This window comes from Muscardinus avellanarius (genome assembly GCF_963383645.1).
Source record: "Muscardinus avellanarius genome assembly, chromosome: 19".
Taxonomy (NCBI): Eukaryota; Metazoa; Chordata; class Mammalia; order Rodentia; family Gliridae; genus Muscardinus; species Muscardinus avellanarius.
The window spans coordinates 32,421,540-32,435,036 of record NC_137805.1 but is presented as its reverse complement, the minus strand read 5'-3'; the positions used below and the strand labels follow the sequence as shown (position 1 = coordinate 32,435,036).

Genomic DNA, 13,497 nt, shown 5'->3' with positions numbered 1-13,497 from the left:
TGCACGGGAGACCAGCGCTGTTCAGCGGCGCCTCCTGAGGACGCCCGGGCGGCCTGGGGCCTGCGAGGGGCTGCGAGCTGCCAAGGCCAACCGGCCTCAGGGGAGAGGGGCCGCTCGGCTCGCAGGGGGAGCACGTACCCCAGGGCGGATGGGAGGAAGCGGGGCAGCTGGGCAAGGGAAGAAGGGGGCTGTGTGCGCCCAGGAGGGGAAGGGAGCGGAGAGAAGGCCGCGATTGTGAAGCGGCCAGCTGCGCCAGGCATCCGGGAAGCTCCGTCCTCTCTAGAGGAGGAAAGGCCGGGATGGCGGGGCGGGGCGGAGGGAGCCCAGGAGAGGAGAAAGGGGCATAGAAAAGATGAGGTGGGGAGCGGCCCTGCATCTGCTCCCCCTACAAAGACTCATTGAGCACCTAGTCCAAGCGGGGCACCCGGGAGCACTGCCCCCGCCCCACGCGGAGCCAGACAGTCAACAGATAAGCCAGCAGGAGACGGGCAGTGGGGAAAGGGCCAGAGATGGGGAGGGGAGGGAGGCTGCACAGTGGTGGCGCACACCATAATCCCGGTATCTGGGAGGCTGATCTAGGAGGATTGCAGATTTGAGGCTAGCTTCTGTAACTTAGCCAGACTGCCAGCAAAAAAACTTAGCGAGACCGTCAAAAAAAAAAAAAATGGCTGGGGGTATAGGTTGGAGGTCGACTGTTCCTGGGGTTCAATCCCCAGTGCCAAGAAGAGAGAAAGCAAATGAGATAGAGGGGGCTGGCGACGCTGCAGAAGGCTTCTCCGAGGACCAGTGCTGAAGCAAAGTACAGATGATTAGAAGTTTCCAGACAAGGGAAGCGAGCGCAGCCCCTTGGGTGGGCCTGAGTCACTCCCTAGCAGGAAAGGGCCCGGTGGGTGGGCGGTAACACAAAAGGCCAGAGGGCCAGGAGGAGATGACAGGACCTCAAGGCAGCCTTGGGGCCTCTACCCTGAGCAGGTGGGAGCCACAGAGGGTTCTGCACAGAGGAGCTGCCGGCGTGGGGCGGCCTGGGGGCGGGAATCGCAGGCAGGGCGCTGGTGGCAGAGGGGATTCCAGGCACCCCTGAGGGCAGAGTGATAGAGGTGACAGGAGGAAAAACCTCGGAAACAGCTCTAAGGGTTTGGTCTGAGAGACTAGAGAACTGGGGGCGCCTCCAGAGGCGGGGTCAGGGAGGGACAAGATGGCGATGGGGACGCAGCTGGCCTGTGTGTGAAGGACGAGGTGGCTGAGGAGACGCCTCAGCGGCAGCTCTCCAGCTCCGAGCCACTTTGGAGAAACTGAGTCAGTGCATCCCTACACCCCGCCTTCACTGGCAGCAGCGGGCCTTTTTCAGGGAGGCCCGTTCCCAGCAACCTGTGTGAGGGGCGGCGGCGCGCTGGCCTCCACGGTGCTCACGCCCCCTGCATGGCTGCCTATGGCTGCCGGCCAAGTCCAGGTCCTCAGCCGACCTCCCCCACCCCAGCTCCGTGGGAGGAAAATGATTGGGGTGCTCGGGGCCAAATTTGAGAACAGGCTCCAACCGGGAGCTCTGGCATGACATGGGCTTGTGATGAGGGGCGGGCTCCCCTGGTACATTCCAGAACACATGGGGCAGGCGGAGGCTCGGCGCCATTTCTACAAAAGTCTAGACGGCACAGCAGAAGCCGGGCCGGGAAGACCACCGCCGAGCTCCAGATGCAGACAGCGGTGCGCGTGGGATAAGAAGCCGGCCCGCGGGGGTGGTTCTAGATCACCAGAAAGCGCTGAAAATGGCGCCTTCCCCACTCCAAAGCAGCTGGTGGAAACGCGAGCCCGGCACCCCAGTGTGGCTTCTTCCTGACCCTTCCCAGGATCCCTCCGTTCTGTTCAGGGATGTGGGTACCTGCTGTTGACCCCGCCCACCACTCTGAGAAGAGGTGGCTAGGCTAATGTGATTGGCCCGTTCACTGCTCTCTACAGTGATTGGCTCGGGGGTGACTCAAGCCGGTCCAATCAGAATGGACTTCACACTTCAGCAGTCTAGGGAAAGATGCTCTTGTGCTCTGGCTGGCTGAGGAGGCTCGCAGCCCCGTGCCAGCCACCGTCCGGAGGCCCTGAGCCGCCCCTGGCTGCCAGCCAGGACGCAAGGCCTGGGGCTTCACTGTGAAATCGTGATTTTTATTTATGTATTTATTTTTGTGGTGCTGGGGATGGAACCCAGGACCCCATGCACGCCAAGCACGCGCTCTACCACTGAAGTACATTCCCAGTTCAAATCATGATGCTCTTAACCGAGGGATCTGATCCTGCCTAAAGCTTGTTAGTACCTTTGCTTCTTAGGGAGCAAAATATTTCCATAGCTTGTCAAACCAGCTGCAGTTGGATTCCTGTCGTCCAGTCTGAAGCAATCTGCTGGTCACCAGCATCACATAGTTATGAGAAGCAGCAGGCAGGACTCCCCCCTCCCCATCAGAAAGACCCATCCCTCTGAACTGGGGCAGAGGGCTGCGGCGGAATCCACGGAAGGAGGCACACACTTTTAGCTTTGCCCAAACCGAGCAAACTGCCCTTCAAAAGTGCAGGGTAGCCGGGCGTGGTGGCACGCATCTGTAATCCCAGTACCTGGGAGGCTGAGACAGGGGGATCGCAGGCTAGAGGGCAGTCTTAGCCATGTAGCAAGAGCCTCAGCAATCTAGCTAGGCTCTGTTTTCCAAACAGAAAATAAAAAGGGCTGGGGGGAGTTGGGCGTGATGGTACACACTTGCAATCCCAGTATTTGGGAGGCCGAGATGGGAGGATCGCAGTTCAAGGCCAGCCTCAGCTACTTAGTGAGGTCCTGCAACTTAGTGGGACCCTGTCTCAAAATAAAGAATAACAACAACAACAACAACAAAATAAATAGGGCTGGGGTTGTAGCTGAGAGTTAGAATGTCCCTGGGTTCCATCCCCAGTACCGAAAAAAAGAGGGGCTGTGGAATGTAGCACAGAGGTAGAACACTCCTGGGTTCTATCCCTAGTAACACACACACACACACACACACACACACACACACGCACACACAAGTGGAGGGACCAATTTGCATTACTGCAGTGTGTCGCGACTTCCTGTTTTCCCACATCCCCGCCGATGTTCAGTACGCTCGGACCTCTGAACATTTGTTGTGGTCGCAGTGACAGGTCTGGGCATCGCGCTGACTCCCAGGGGTTGAACACGCGCCGCCCGGGACGCCAGGAACTTGCAGCAGCGTCCTCCGGGGCGCGGGCCCGAGGCGGCGTGTGAGGCCGAGCCCCCGTGTGACTCACTCTCATCACTGTCGCTAGTCACCATCCCAACATCATCTCCGCCAACCCCTGCGATAATGTGCGCACCCTGATCCACGGTGGACGTAACAAACACACAGACGGTCAGTGGCTTGTCCAGACGCGAAAGTGGTCCAGCCTGGCTGCAGATTCAAGGTTCCAGATTCAAGGCAAGCTCAGGGCCCTCACGACCACTTTGCGAAGAGCCGCGAGGTGTGTCTCGTTCTGAGAAACTCGCAAAACCGTGACTTGAGGGTTTGTACATGAGCAAAGAGCCGCAGGTGACTAAGTATGCGTCGTCAAAACGGAGGCCGCCAGTTACCCTCCCCGCGGTGTTCAGATCCAAGACTCAAGTCCCATAGGCAGCCATACCCAGACAGTCCATTAAAAGAGATACTGGTCCTACTTAGCATATCTCTTCATCCTCTGTCAATCTCTACTGCAATCTCTAAAGCACAAGGCAAGATGGTTGCAGAGTGAAACTGCTCATCTTTAAAAAGATGCAGGGTTTTGCGAAATTAAAGCGGTGCCCAAGGACAGCTCGAAACACACGCAAATCCACCGACAAGTAATAATCTGGTGCGGGAGATAAGTGAGGAAGAGACCGTCAGAAAGGAAGAGGAGGCCATAAGCTCTCCACGGAGGAGAACCGGACGCCAGAGGATTAAGAGGAGGCCCCTGGAAAGATGGATCGCATCCCCCAAGACTTTGGCAAAGATGACCTTCTCTGGATTCACAGAAGACTGAAGGTGAAGGAGAGGAAATCATATGTGCTGCCACCTGAATACACTGGGCAAGTCCCCAAATCCCAACCGACATCGTCACCTGCTTCAAGAACCAACCTGTTAGTTCCGATGAGAGCCTATACTCGCTAAATAGCGTGAGACGTAACGTAAAGTAAAGCCGTGTTCAAAAGAAGGTTTTTTTTTTTTGTTGTTGTTGTTTGTTTTTGTGTGTCGTACCCAGGGGCATTCTACCTCTGAGTTACACCCCCAGTCCTGTTTCTTTTATTCTTTATTTTGAAACAAGGTTTCACCGAGGCTGTCCACGAACTGCGATCCTCCTATCTCAGCCTCCCAAGTACGAGGATTACAAGCGTGTGCCACCACGTCTAGCTCCATGTTCAAAATTCTGCGGTTTCATTTTTCAAGATAAAAAATATCTAACCCCACTGGGTGTGATGGCACACACCTGTAATCCCAGTACTTGGGAGGCTGAGATAGGATCGCAGGTTTGAGACCAGCCTCAGCAACTTGGTGAGACCCTCATTAACTGAGTAACTGTTTCAAAATAAGAAATAAAATGGGATGGGGTGTAGCTCAGACATCAAATGACTGATTTAATCTCTATTTAAAAAAAAACTAATCTAATACATTAAAAACACTATTTGCCGTGAAATGTCAGCCCACATAAATAACATCTTCCTGATGTCAGTTCCCTTCAGTTCATCTGACCCGTGGTATTCAAAAGGTCGTTGCAAACACAAATGGCTGAGAACAATGACTGTGGTTGAGATCTAATTTCCCCTCAGTATCCATTTTCTACGCTCCAGAAGGGGAAAGAGCCGTCTTGAAATAATGACTATATTTTCCCACACTCCTTTGCAGCCACATATGGCCAAGTAACTAGTTTCTCACCAATGGGAAGGAAGGAAGGAGTCTCAGGTAGCAAGGACAGGAGCCCAAGTCTCCGGTAGCAATTTATGCATCAAGGTCCCCAAAGCTACGTGAACTTTTGAGAAGAATAAATAGTTGATATCTTGTACCTCACACACAAGTCAGACTTAAACCCGACTCCATTTCCCTAGATGTCCACATGGCTATGAGGTTAACATTCAAGACCCAGTGGGGGTCGTGGCCCTGGGGCTTAAAAATTTATTATAGGAGCCGGGCATGGTGGTGCAGGCTTGTATTCCTGGCATTCTGGAGGCTGAGACAGGTGGATTGCAGTTCACTGCCAGCCTCAGCTATTTAGTGAGGCCCTTTGCAATTCAGTGAGACCCTGTTTCAAAATAAAGAATAAAAAATAGGGCTGGCGATATAGCTCAGAGGTAGAACTTCCATTCCCAGTACTAAAAACAACAACAACAACAACAAAAAAACCCAAAAAACACCTTACTATAGAACCTAATGTGTCATACAAGTCAATTAACCTAAAAGGGGCTCTGAATTTGTTAGTTTTTCCTTATAATTTTCTCAATCAGTAGAAGGTGGTTAGTATAACAATATCACGTGGATAAAATGTTTCACTTTAAATGACAACATAAAACTCAAGCCTGAGCTTCCTAACTACTGGGCTAGAGAGAAAAAGTATACACTGTCTACAGCTCAGTTAAAAATAAACAGATCTTTTCAGGGTCCCAAGTTCTATAAGTTCTAGAATCCCCCTTTAAAGGGGAATACTCTAAATGAAGAAAAATTTCAATAGCAGTTTTATTAAAGAAAAAAAAAAAAGTGGCCATTAAGCCGGGCGTGGTGGCGCATGCTTGTAATCTCAGCATTTGGGAGGCTGAGACCGGAGGATCGCGGTTCGCAGACAGCCTCAGCTATTTAGTGAGGCCCTCTGCAACTCAGTGAGACCCTGTTTCAAAATAAAAAATTGGGCAGGGGGTGTAGCTTGGAGGTTGAATGCCCCTGGGTTCCATCCCCAGACCCGCAAAAAAAAAAAAAAAAAAAAAAAAAAAAAAAAAAAAAAAAGTGGCTATTAAGGTAAAAAAAAAAAGGTGGCTCATTTCCATAATCCCAGTGCTTGGGAGGCTGAGACAGGAGGATCACAAATGCAGGTGCCTCAGCAGTGTAGAGGTTCTCAGCCACCTCCACGATCCTGTTTCAAAACAACAACAAGAAATAAAATAGAGGTGTGGGTGTAGCTCAGAGGGAGAATGCCTCTGGGTTCAATCCCCAGTGCCAATTAAATAAAAAAAAAAAGATACAATATAAGTGCTACTTGTGGGTGGTTACTTACATTAGACCGCAAGCTCCCTATCTTCAAGGAAGGGTATAATAATTTTAGTTGGGCAAAAGTAATTCTTTGGAGAGATAGCTTTTTGGCAATTTGTGTAAATTCAAGGATAAAGTTTGGAAAATCAAATTTGAAGGTGTGTGTGTGTGTGTTACGGGGGTTGAACACAGGGATATTCCTCTGAGCTACATCCCCAGCCTATTTGTTTTTTATTTTGAGACAAGGTCTCTCTAGGTTGCTGAGAGCCTTACTAAGTTGCTGAGGCTGGTCTCAACCCTTCGATTCTCCCATCTCAGCCTCCCAACTCCTGGGATTACAGGTGTGTGCCACCACAGCTGGCTCACACTTTGCTCTTGAGGCCATTACTGTATGACTTTGGACTCTAGCACCCACCACAAGCCCCCCGTGTCACGAGCTGTGCAAGTCTCCATGTTCAGACACCCGTCCCACGCCCTAGCTTCCCGCCCTTGGACCCACTTTGATTTTGCCACAAGCACCTCTTCTTATGACTCTGGGCAAACCCCTTTGTGGGATGGACGATGTTCCTGTGATTTTGTGGGCTTGTGAATGAAGGGGGCTGATGAGAACACTGTCAGGGTTTTTACTGTTTCTTTGGCCTTCAGAGCTAATGGTTTCTCTGTACCTTTCAGCCAGAGGTACAGAAAAGGGATGTACAGGCCGGCCTGCCCTTGTTTTCTTTGGCCCACTGCATGTTCTTGTTTTTTTTGAAAAGGGTCTTGCTAGGTTGCTGAGAGTCTTGTTATACTACTGAGGCTGGCCTTGAACCTGCAATCCCCCTGTCTCAGTCTCCCAAGTACTGGGATTACAGCCATGTACTAGCTCATAGCATGGGTTTTTTTTTTTTTTTTTTTTTTTGCGGTACTAAGGATTGCACCCAGGGGTGTTCTACCTCCCTACCCCCCCCCCCAGCCCTATCTTTGATTCTTTATTTTGAAACAGGGTCTCACTAGTTGTGGAGGTCTTCCGTAAGTAGCTGATGTTGGCCACGAACCTGTGATCTTCCTGTCTCAGCCTCCCAGGTACTGGGATTACAAGGGTGCACCACCACACGCAGCTCTCACAGCATGCATTTTTGAAATAAGTTTTTGGTGGTACTGGGGGTAGAACCCAGAGGCTTTCTACCTCCGGGCTATACTCCCAGACCTTTTTAAAAAAATATTTTATTTGGAAACAGGGTCTCACTAAGTTGCTGAGAGCCTCACTAAGTAGTTGAGGCTAGCTTCGAACCTGTGCGATCCTCCTGTCTCAGCCTCCCAAGCGCGGGGATTACGAGTGCGTGCCACCACGCCCAGCTTGAAATAAGTTTTTTTTTGCTTTGAATCTCACTATGATAAAAGTAAATAAAACTGGAGTTTTGCTAACTTTTTTTTTTTTTTTTTTTTTAATGGTACTGGTGATGGGACGGACCCAGGGGCCTTCTCCCTCCGGGTTACACTCCCAGACCTATTTTATATTTTTTATTTGGAAACAGGGTCTCTTAAGCCAGCTGAGGCTGGCTTCCAGCCTGTGCGATCCTTCTGTCTCAGCCTCCCAAGCGCGGGGATTACAAGCGTGCGCCACCACGCCCGGGGTCAACTAAGTGTTTTTTTAAAACCAGCATATTTCATCTAAAAAAATAATAATAATGTAAAAATATTTGCAAGGCAGGGTGTGTTGGAACATGTTTGTAATCCCATGGGAGGCTGAGACAGAAGGATTGTCGTTACCAGGTTCTCTGCCAGCCTCAGCAACTTAGCAAGGCCCTCCCCAACTTAGTGAGACCTTGCTTCAAAATAAGAAATAAAAAAGGGCTGGGTGTGTATCTTGGAGGTAGAATGCTCCCGGTTTTAACTCCCTGTACCAAAACAAAGTGAGTAAACAAACAAAAAATATCAGCAGGCTAGCAACTCCAAGCAGGCATGGCTAGAGCTCTGAGCCCCTGTGGCGGAGGTCCCCTTCAGCAAGGGCCTGCTTCCCACCTGGGCATCCAGGCTCCCCTACCATCCAAGGTGGGGTGGCCCACGGCGACCTCTGACACGCAATGTTTGCTGCAGGGACCACCAGGGCCGAGGTACACCTGGCGAGGCCAGTGGGCCGCTGTGCAGAGGAGCAAGGCCTGGTTTGCACAACTGGGGTTCGGGTGTAGGAGACAGATGGCCCCCTGCTGGCTCTGCCCCTCTCAGTACATCTGGGGGAGGCTCTGTGGATGGAGGTGCCCACCTACTCCTCAGGTCCCTCCCGCCCAAACCAAGCCGGGAAACTTGGATGCAACTTTCCAGGGTTGCAACACTGTAGCCACGATATCTGGTTTCACAGCTGCCTTGGCTCCACGCCCACAGGGGAGAATATTTATTTATTTATTTTCCAAACAAAAGCCAGTTAAATTAATTGAGTTTAGAGGATTTTGCAATGGAGCTAGAGTAAGTGATTGGACTGTAAGACCGTCTCTATCTCAGGCAACCAGGCTGGGAGAGGAGCCTTTAGGATCCATCCAAGTGCCTCCCCAGAGATACACAGGAGCCTTGGTGGCCCTGCACCAGGACACACGGGCGCCGTTGTGGGAGGGCCACTCACTGGCCGGTCTCTGGACACATGCGCCACCTGTTACCCCCACGTGGAGACCAGTTCCCACACCTCCTCTTCACCCCTACCCCAAAGTTCTGGGACCTTCTTTCATGTTGATGGTCTAATACAATAAAATTGTCCCTGCCAGGTTTGGTGACGCACGCCTGTAATCTCAGTAGTTGGGATCCGAGGCTGGAGACCAGCCTCAGCAACCTAGCAAGAGCCTATTTCAAAACATAAAATAAAGCCGGGCGTGGTGACACACGCTTGTAATCCCAGAGCTTGGGAGGCTGAGACAGGAGGATCGCGCAGGTTCGAAGCCAGCCTCAGCTACTGAGTGAGGCTCTCAGCAACTTAGTGAGACCCTGCTTCCAAATAAAATATAAAATAGGTCTGGGAGTATAGCCTGGAGGTAGAAAGGTACCTGGGTTCCACCCCTAGTACCACACACACAAATAATAAAATAAAGAAGGCCTGGGGGATGTATCTTGGAGGTAGAATGCCCCTGGGTTCAATCTACGACTACAAAACAAAAACAAAACTGTCTCTGATGGTTTAAAAAACTTAACAGAAAACAAACTCACACATGGGTACTTTGTGGCCTCCTTGGAGTATATAATTAATATTATAAGTGACCTCTTTTTTGTTTTTGAAACTCAAATTTCTGTGATAAGGTCATCATATCACTATTATGGATAAATCTGTATTTTTCTACCTTCTACGTGTAGAAATAATCACACTTCTTTGAAAAGAAATTCGCTCTGGGCACGAACCAGAATCATCTTGGGTACCTGAGCAGTCCATGGGTCACACTCAGAGAAGCCTGGGAGGACATGTGCCACTTGCGAGGACATGTGCCACTTGGGAGGCCCCACCCACCCGTCATGCTGGAAGCCCCGCCCACCACCCACGTGTCACTTAGGAAAGCCCCGCCCGCCCACCTGTCCTTTTGAGGTCCCAACCACCAGGCACTCTGGAGGCCCCACCCACCCACCTGTTACCCTGGAAGCCCCGCCCACCCATTTGTCTCTTGGAGGCCCCACTCACTTGTCACTCGGGAGGCCCCGCCCACCCACCTGTGCCGCTAGAAGCCCCGCCCACACACCAGGGACTCTGGAAGCCTCGCCCACCCGCATATGCTCAGAGGCCCCACCCATCTGTCACTCAGGAAAGCCCCGCCTGCCCACCTGTGGCTCGGAGGCCCCGCCCTCCTACAGATCACTCAGGAAGCCCCGCCCACCTGTCATTCGGGAGGCCACGCCCACCTACCTGTCACTCGGGAGGCCCCGCCCTCCCACCAGTCACTTGGGAGGCCCCGCCCTCCCACCTGTCACTCGGGAGGCCCCGCTCTCCCACCTGTCACTCGGGAGGCCCCGCCCTCCCACCTGTCACTCGGGAGGCCCCGCCCGCCCACCTGTCACTCGGGAGGCCCCGCCCACCCACCTGTCACTGGGAGGCCCCGCCCGCCCACCTGTCACTCGGGAGGCCCCGCCCGCCCGGCGGCGCCCCTCACCTGTGCGGTAGCCGGTGCTGTTGAGGTACACGGCGAAGGTGCGGCTCTCGTGCTGCGCCTGCCAGGAGGGCGATGAGCAGTTCTCGTTGTTGGTGTAGGTGTTGTGGTTGTGGACGTACTTGCCCGTGAGGATGGAGGAGCGCGAGGGGCAGCACATGGGCGTCGTCACGAAGGCGTTGATGAAGTGCGCCCCGCCCTGCTCCATGATGCGCCGCGTCTTGTTCATGACCTGCATGGAGCCTGCGACAGGGCGCAGGGGAGACGGTCAGCGGGGCGCCGAGGGCCGGCCTGGGACTCGGGGTGGGGGGGGCGGCCCTGCAGAACCGGCGTCCTGGGTCACGCCGCAGGGTGGGGGGCCCTGCAGAACCGGCGTCCTGGGTCACGCCGCAGGGTGGGGGGCCCTGCAGAGCCGGCGTCCTGGGTCACGCCGCCGCGCCCTGTCACCCAGCGGTTCTCAAGGCTGAAGCTAACGCGGGAGGATTGCAAGTTTGAGGCCAGCGTGGGCAATTTAGCCAGTCCCTGCCTCAGAACAGAAGGGGCTGAGCTGGGCATGGTGATACACACTTGTGATCCCAGCATTCGGGAGGCTGACACAGGAAGATGGGGATCTCTGACAGCCTCTGCTCCTTAGCGAGGCCCTCTGCAACTCAGTAAGACCCTGTTTCAAAATAAAGAATAAAAAATAGGGCTGGGGGTGTCGCTCGGAGGTCGAATACCCCTGAGAGCCATCCCCACTACCACAAAAAAAGGGGGCTGGAGATATATATATATATATATATATATATATATATATATGTACACACACACATATATATACATACATATATATTAGTGGTAAGGGTGATTGCCTCGCCTGCACGAGCCCTTGGATTCAGTCCCCAGTATTGCAAACAAATGGTGAATAAAAATACACTCTAGCCAGGCACGGTGGAGCATGCCTGCAATCCCAGGACTTGGGAGGCCGAGACAGGAGAATTGCAGGTTTTAGTACAATCTCAGTAATGTGGAAAGACCGAACAACCTAGCAAGACCCTGTTTTAAAACAACAACAACAACAACAACAACAACAACAACAACAACAATAAAAAGGGCTGGGGTGTAGCTCGGAGAACGCCTGGGTCCGATTCCCCGCCCCACTAAATATATACACATAGCTCTCTCTCTCCGGGTGTCCTTACCCACTAGACATGTTGTGATGGATAAAACCTCTTTCTGAGTGATCTCAGCCTAGACTGGAACTGCTTCCCATTTGCACGGAATGTCTTTTTTAACAGGGCGTTAATAGTCACTGAGTTGTTTTTGGAAGGCAACCACGGTGGGAGCGGGGCGAGACTACTCTGTTCTGTTTGGAACTTTCCCAGGAATTGTCACTACTGCAATCTGGTCACGCTAATCGTTCCAAACTCCGCCCCGAGCGCTCTCAGCCAACGTGACCGCCGCCTCGGTCCACTGGGATCCCAGTCCCTTCCTCTCCCCAGCTCTGACCCTGCGCCCCGCCATGCCTCTCCTGGGAGCCTCCCGGGTCACTCCGGCTTGGTGATCTCCAGCTCTTGCCCCCTGCAGCACGGGGTACTAGGACTTAGTCCTATGCACCAGAGTGTGGAATGTTCACGCCCGTTATTACTGCCCGGCAAGGCTAGAAGCAGGTTGGGCACTTAAGGAGGAGCTGAATGTGTGTGGGAGCCCTACTATGTGCAGGCCCACGTGCACTCTGCTCCTCGCTGGGGCCCTGGCAACGCCACGGTTGGGGCACATAGTAGGTACTCAACACTTGGGTGTCCCAACTGTGTGAAGAACGGATGCATGATTGGCGTAGGGTTGGCACCCACTCAGCAAAGCTGGTGGAAATAGCCCGGGCAAATCCTTCCTCTCAGCCAGGACTGGTGTAATCTCCGTGCTCAGGAAGCTGCGAAGGGAGGATTGCTGTTTAGAGGCCAGCCTCAGCAATTTAGTGAGGCTCTCAGCAACTTAGCAAAGCCCTGTTTCTAAATAAAAAATAAAATAGAGCTGGGGGGGGTGTAGCTCAGAGGGAGAATGCCCCTGGGTTCAATCTCCGGTACTCCCCACCCAAAATCCCTCTCTCTCTCTTCCAGGACCAGCCTCAGTTTCCCCCTTTTCTTGCAATTCTTGGGGTAGCAGTGGGTTGAATGAATGCCCCCCCCACCCCGAAGGACATGTTGAGGCCTAAGCCCTGGAATCTTTCAGTGTGATTTACTTGGAAAGAGGCACTTTGCAGATGTAATTAAGTTCCATATTTTGAGATGAGACCCAGGTGAGTCCCACATCCACGGACAGGTATCCACATTCTCTAGGAACGAGGAGACGCCGCAGACGCGGGGGGCCAGGCCTCGCTAAGATGGGCAGGGACTGCAGCCACGCTGCGGCTCAGTAAGCCCCGGGCCCAGGTGCTGCAGGAGGAAGGGGTCTCCTGGGGTCCCCTGGGGGAACAAGACCCTGCGGACGCCTGGACTTTTGACCTCTGACCTTAGGAGCTGTGAGACGCTAAATATCTGTTGCTTTTGGTCTCAGGTTTGTGGTGATTTGTCAGGACAGGAGCCAGAAGCCAAGACAGGGTCTTCCAGGCAGCAGCGGCTCCTGCCTGGAGCTGTGGTCACCCAGCAACTCCCTGGAGACGGGAAAACAACCAAGAGACCACCCCCGGGGGCTAAGAACGGAAGGGATTTATTCTCCTCGACCCCGTCTCTAACAGATGGGGAAGGAAAGGAGCCGGCGCTTCCCGAGGCAGGGGTTGTGTCTCTTCATAGCTCTTTGCTGCTTAAAACCATCTGTGGTTTCCCACTGCACTCAGAGTGGGGCCTGAGAGCCCGCCCTGCCCTTCCCCGCCGGCCCACCTCCTTGCTCTCTCTGATGGCGCCTTGCTCACCTCCGCTGGCCTCCTGGGTTCTCAGCTGCTGCAAGCTCACTCCTGCCCCAGGATCTTTGCCTGTGCCATCGCCTCTGTCCGAGCTCTCCTGGCCAGGTCCACACTCAGACCTCAAACCAAAGGCCGCCTCTTTGGCAGGCCTGGCTTCGCTCCCCTGCAGGAGCGCCCTGTTTACCTCCTCCTGAAACAACCTCACGAACCGATGTGCTGCAGGTGTAGCTCGTGCGCAATTATACGGTTTGTGCTAGGTCTGCCATCTCCCTGGGGCTGGAGGGTGGGGACTCTGTGAGGCCGCCCTTAA

General features: G+C 53.3%; 1 protein-coding gene across 3 annotated transcripts in view; it reads right to left on the bottom strand.

The window, feature by feature from the left end:
* The window catches only part of SULF2 (sulfatase 2), a gene marked incomplete at both ends in the record, with an annotated part of 71,454 nt that overhangs the window by 44,118 nt on the left and 13,839 nt on the right, over positions 1-13,497 (bottom strand). For all 3 annotated transcript variants that reach the window (XM_080716098.1, XM_080716100.1, XM_080716099.1), the window contains one exon: positions 10,313-10,552. In XM_080716098.1, the coding sequence (XP_080572224.1) occupies positions 10,313-10,552 (240 nt within the window). Of the gene's footprint in view, positions 1-10,312; positions 10,553-13,497 lie in introns of those variants that run through there.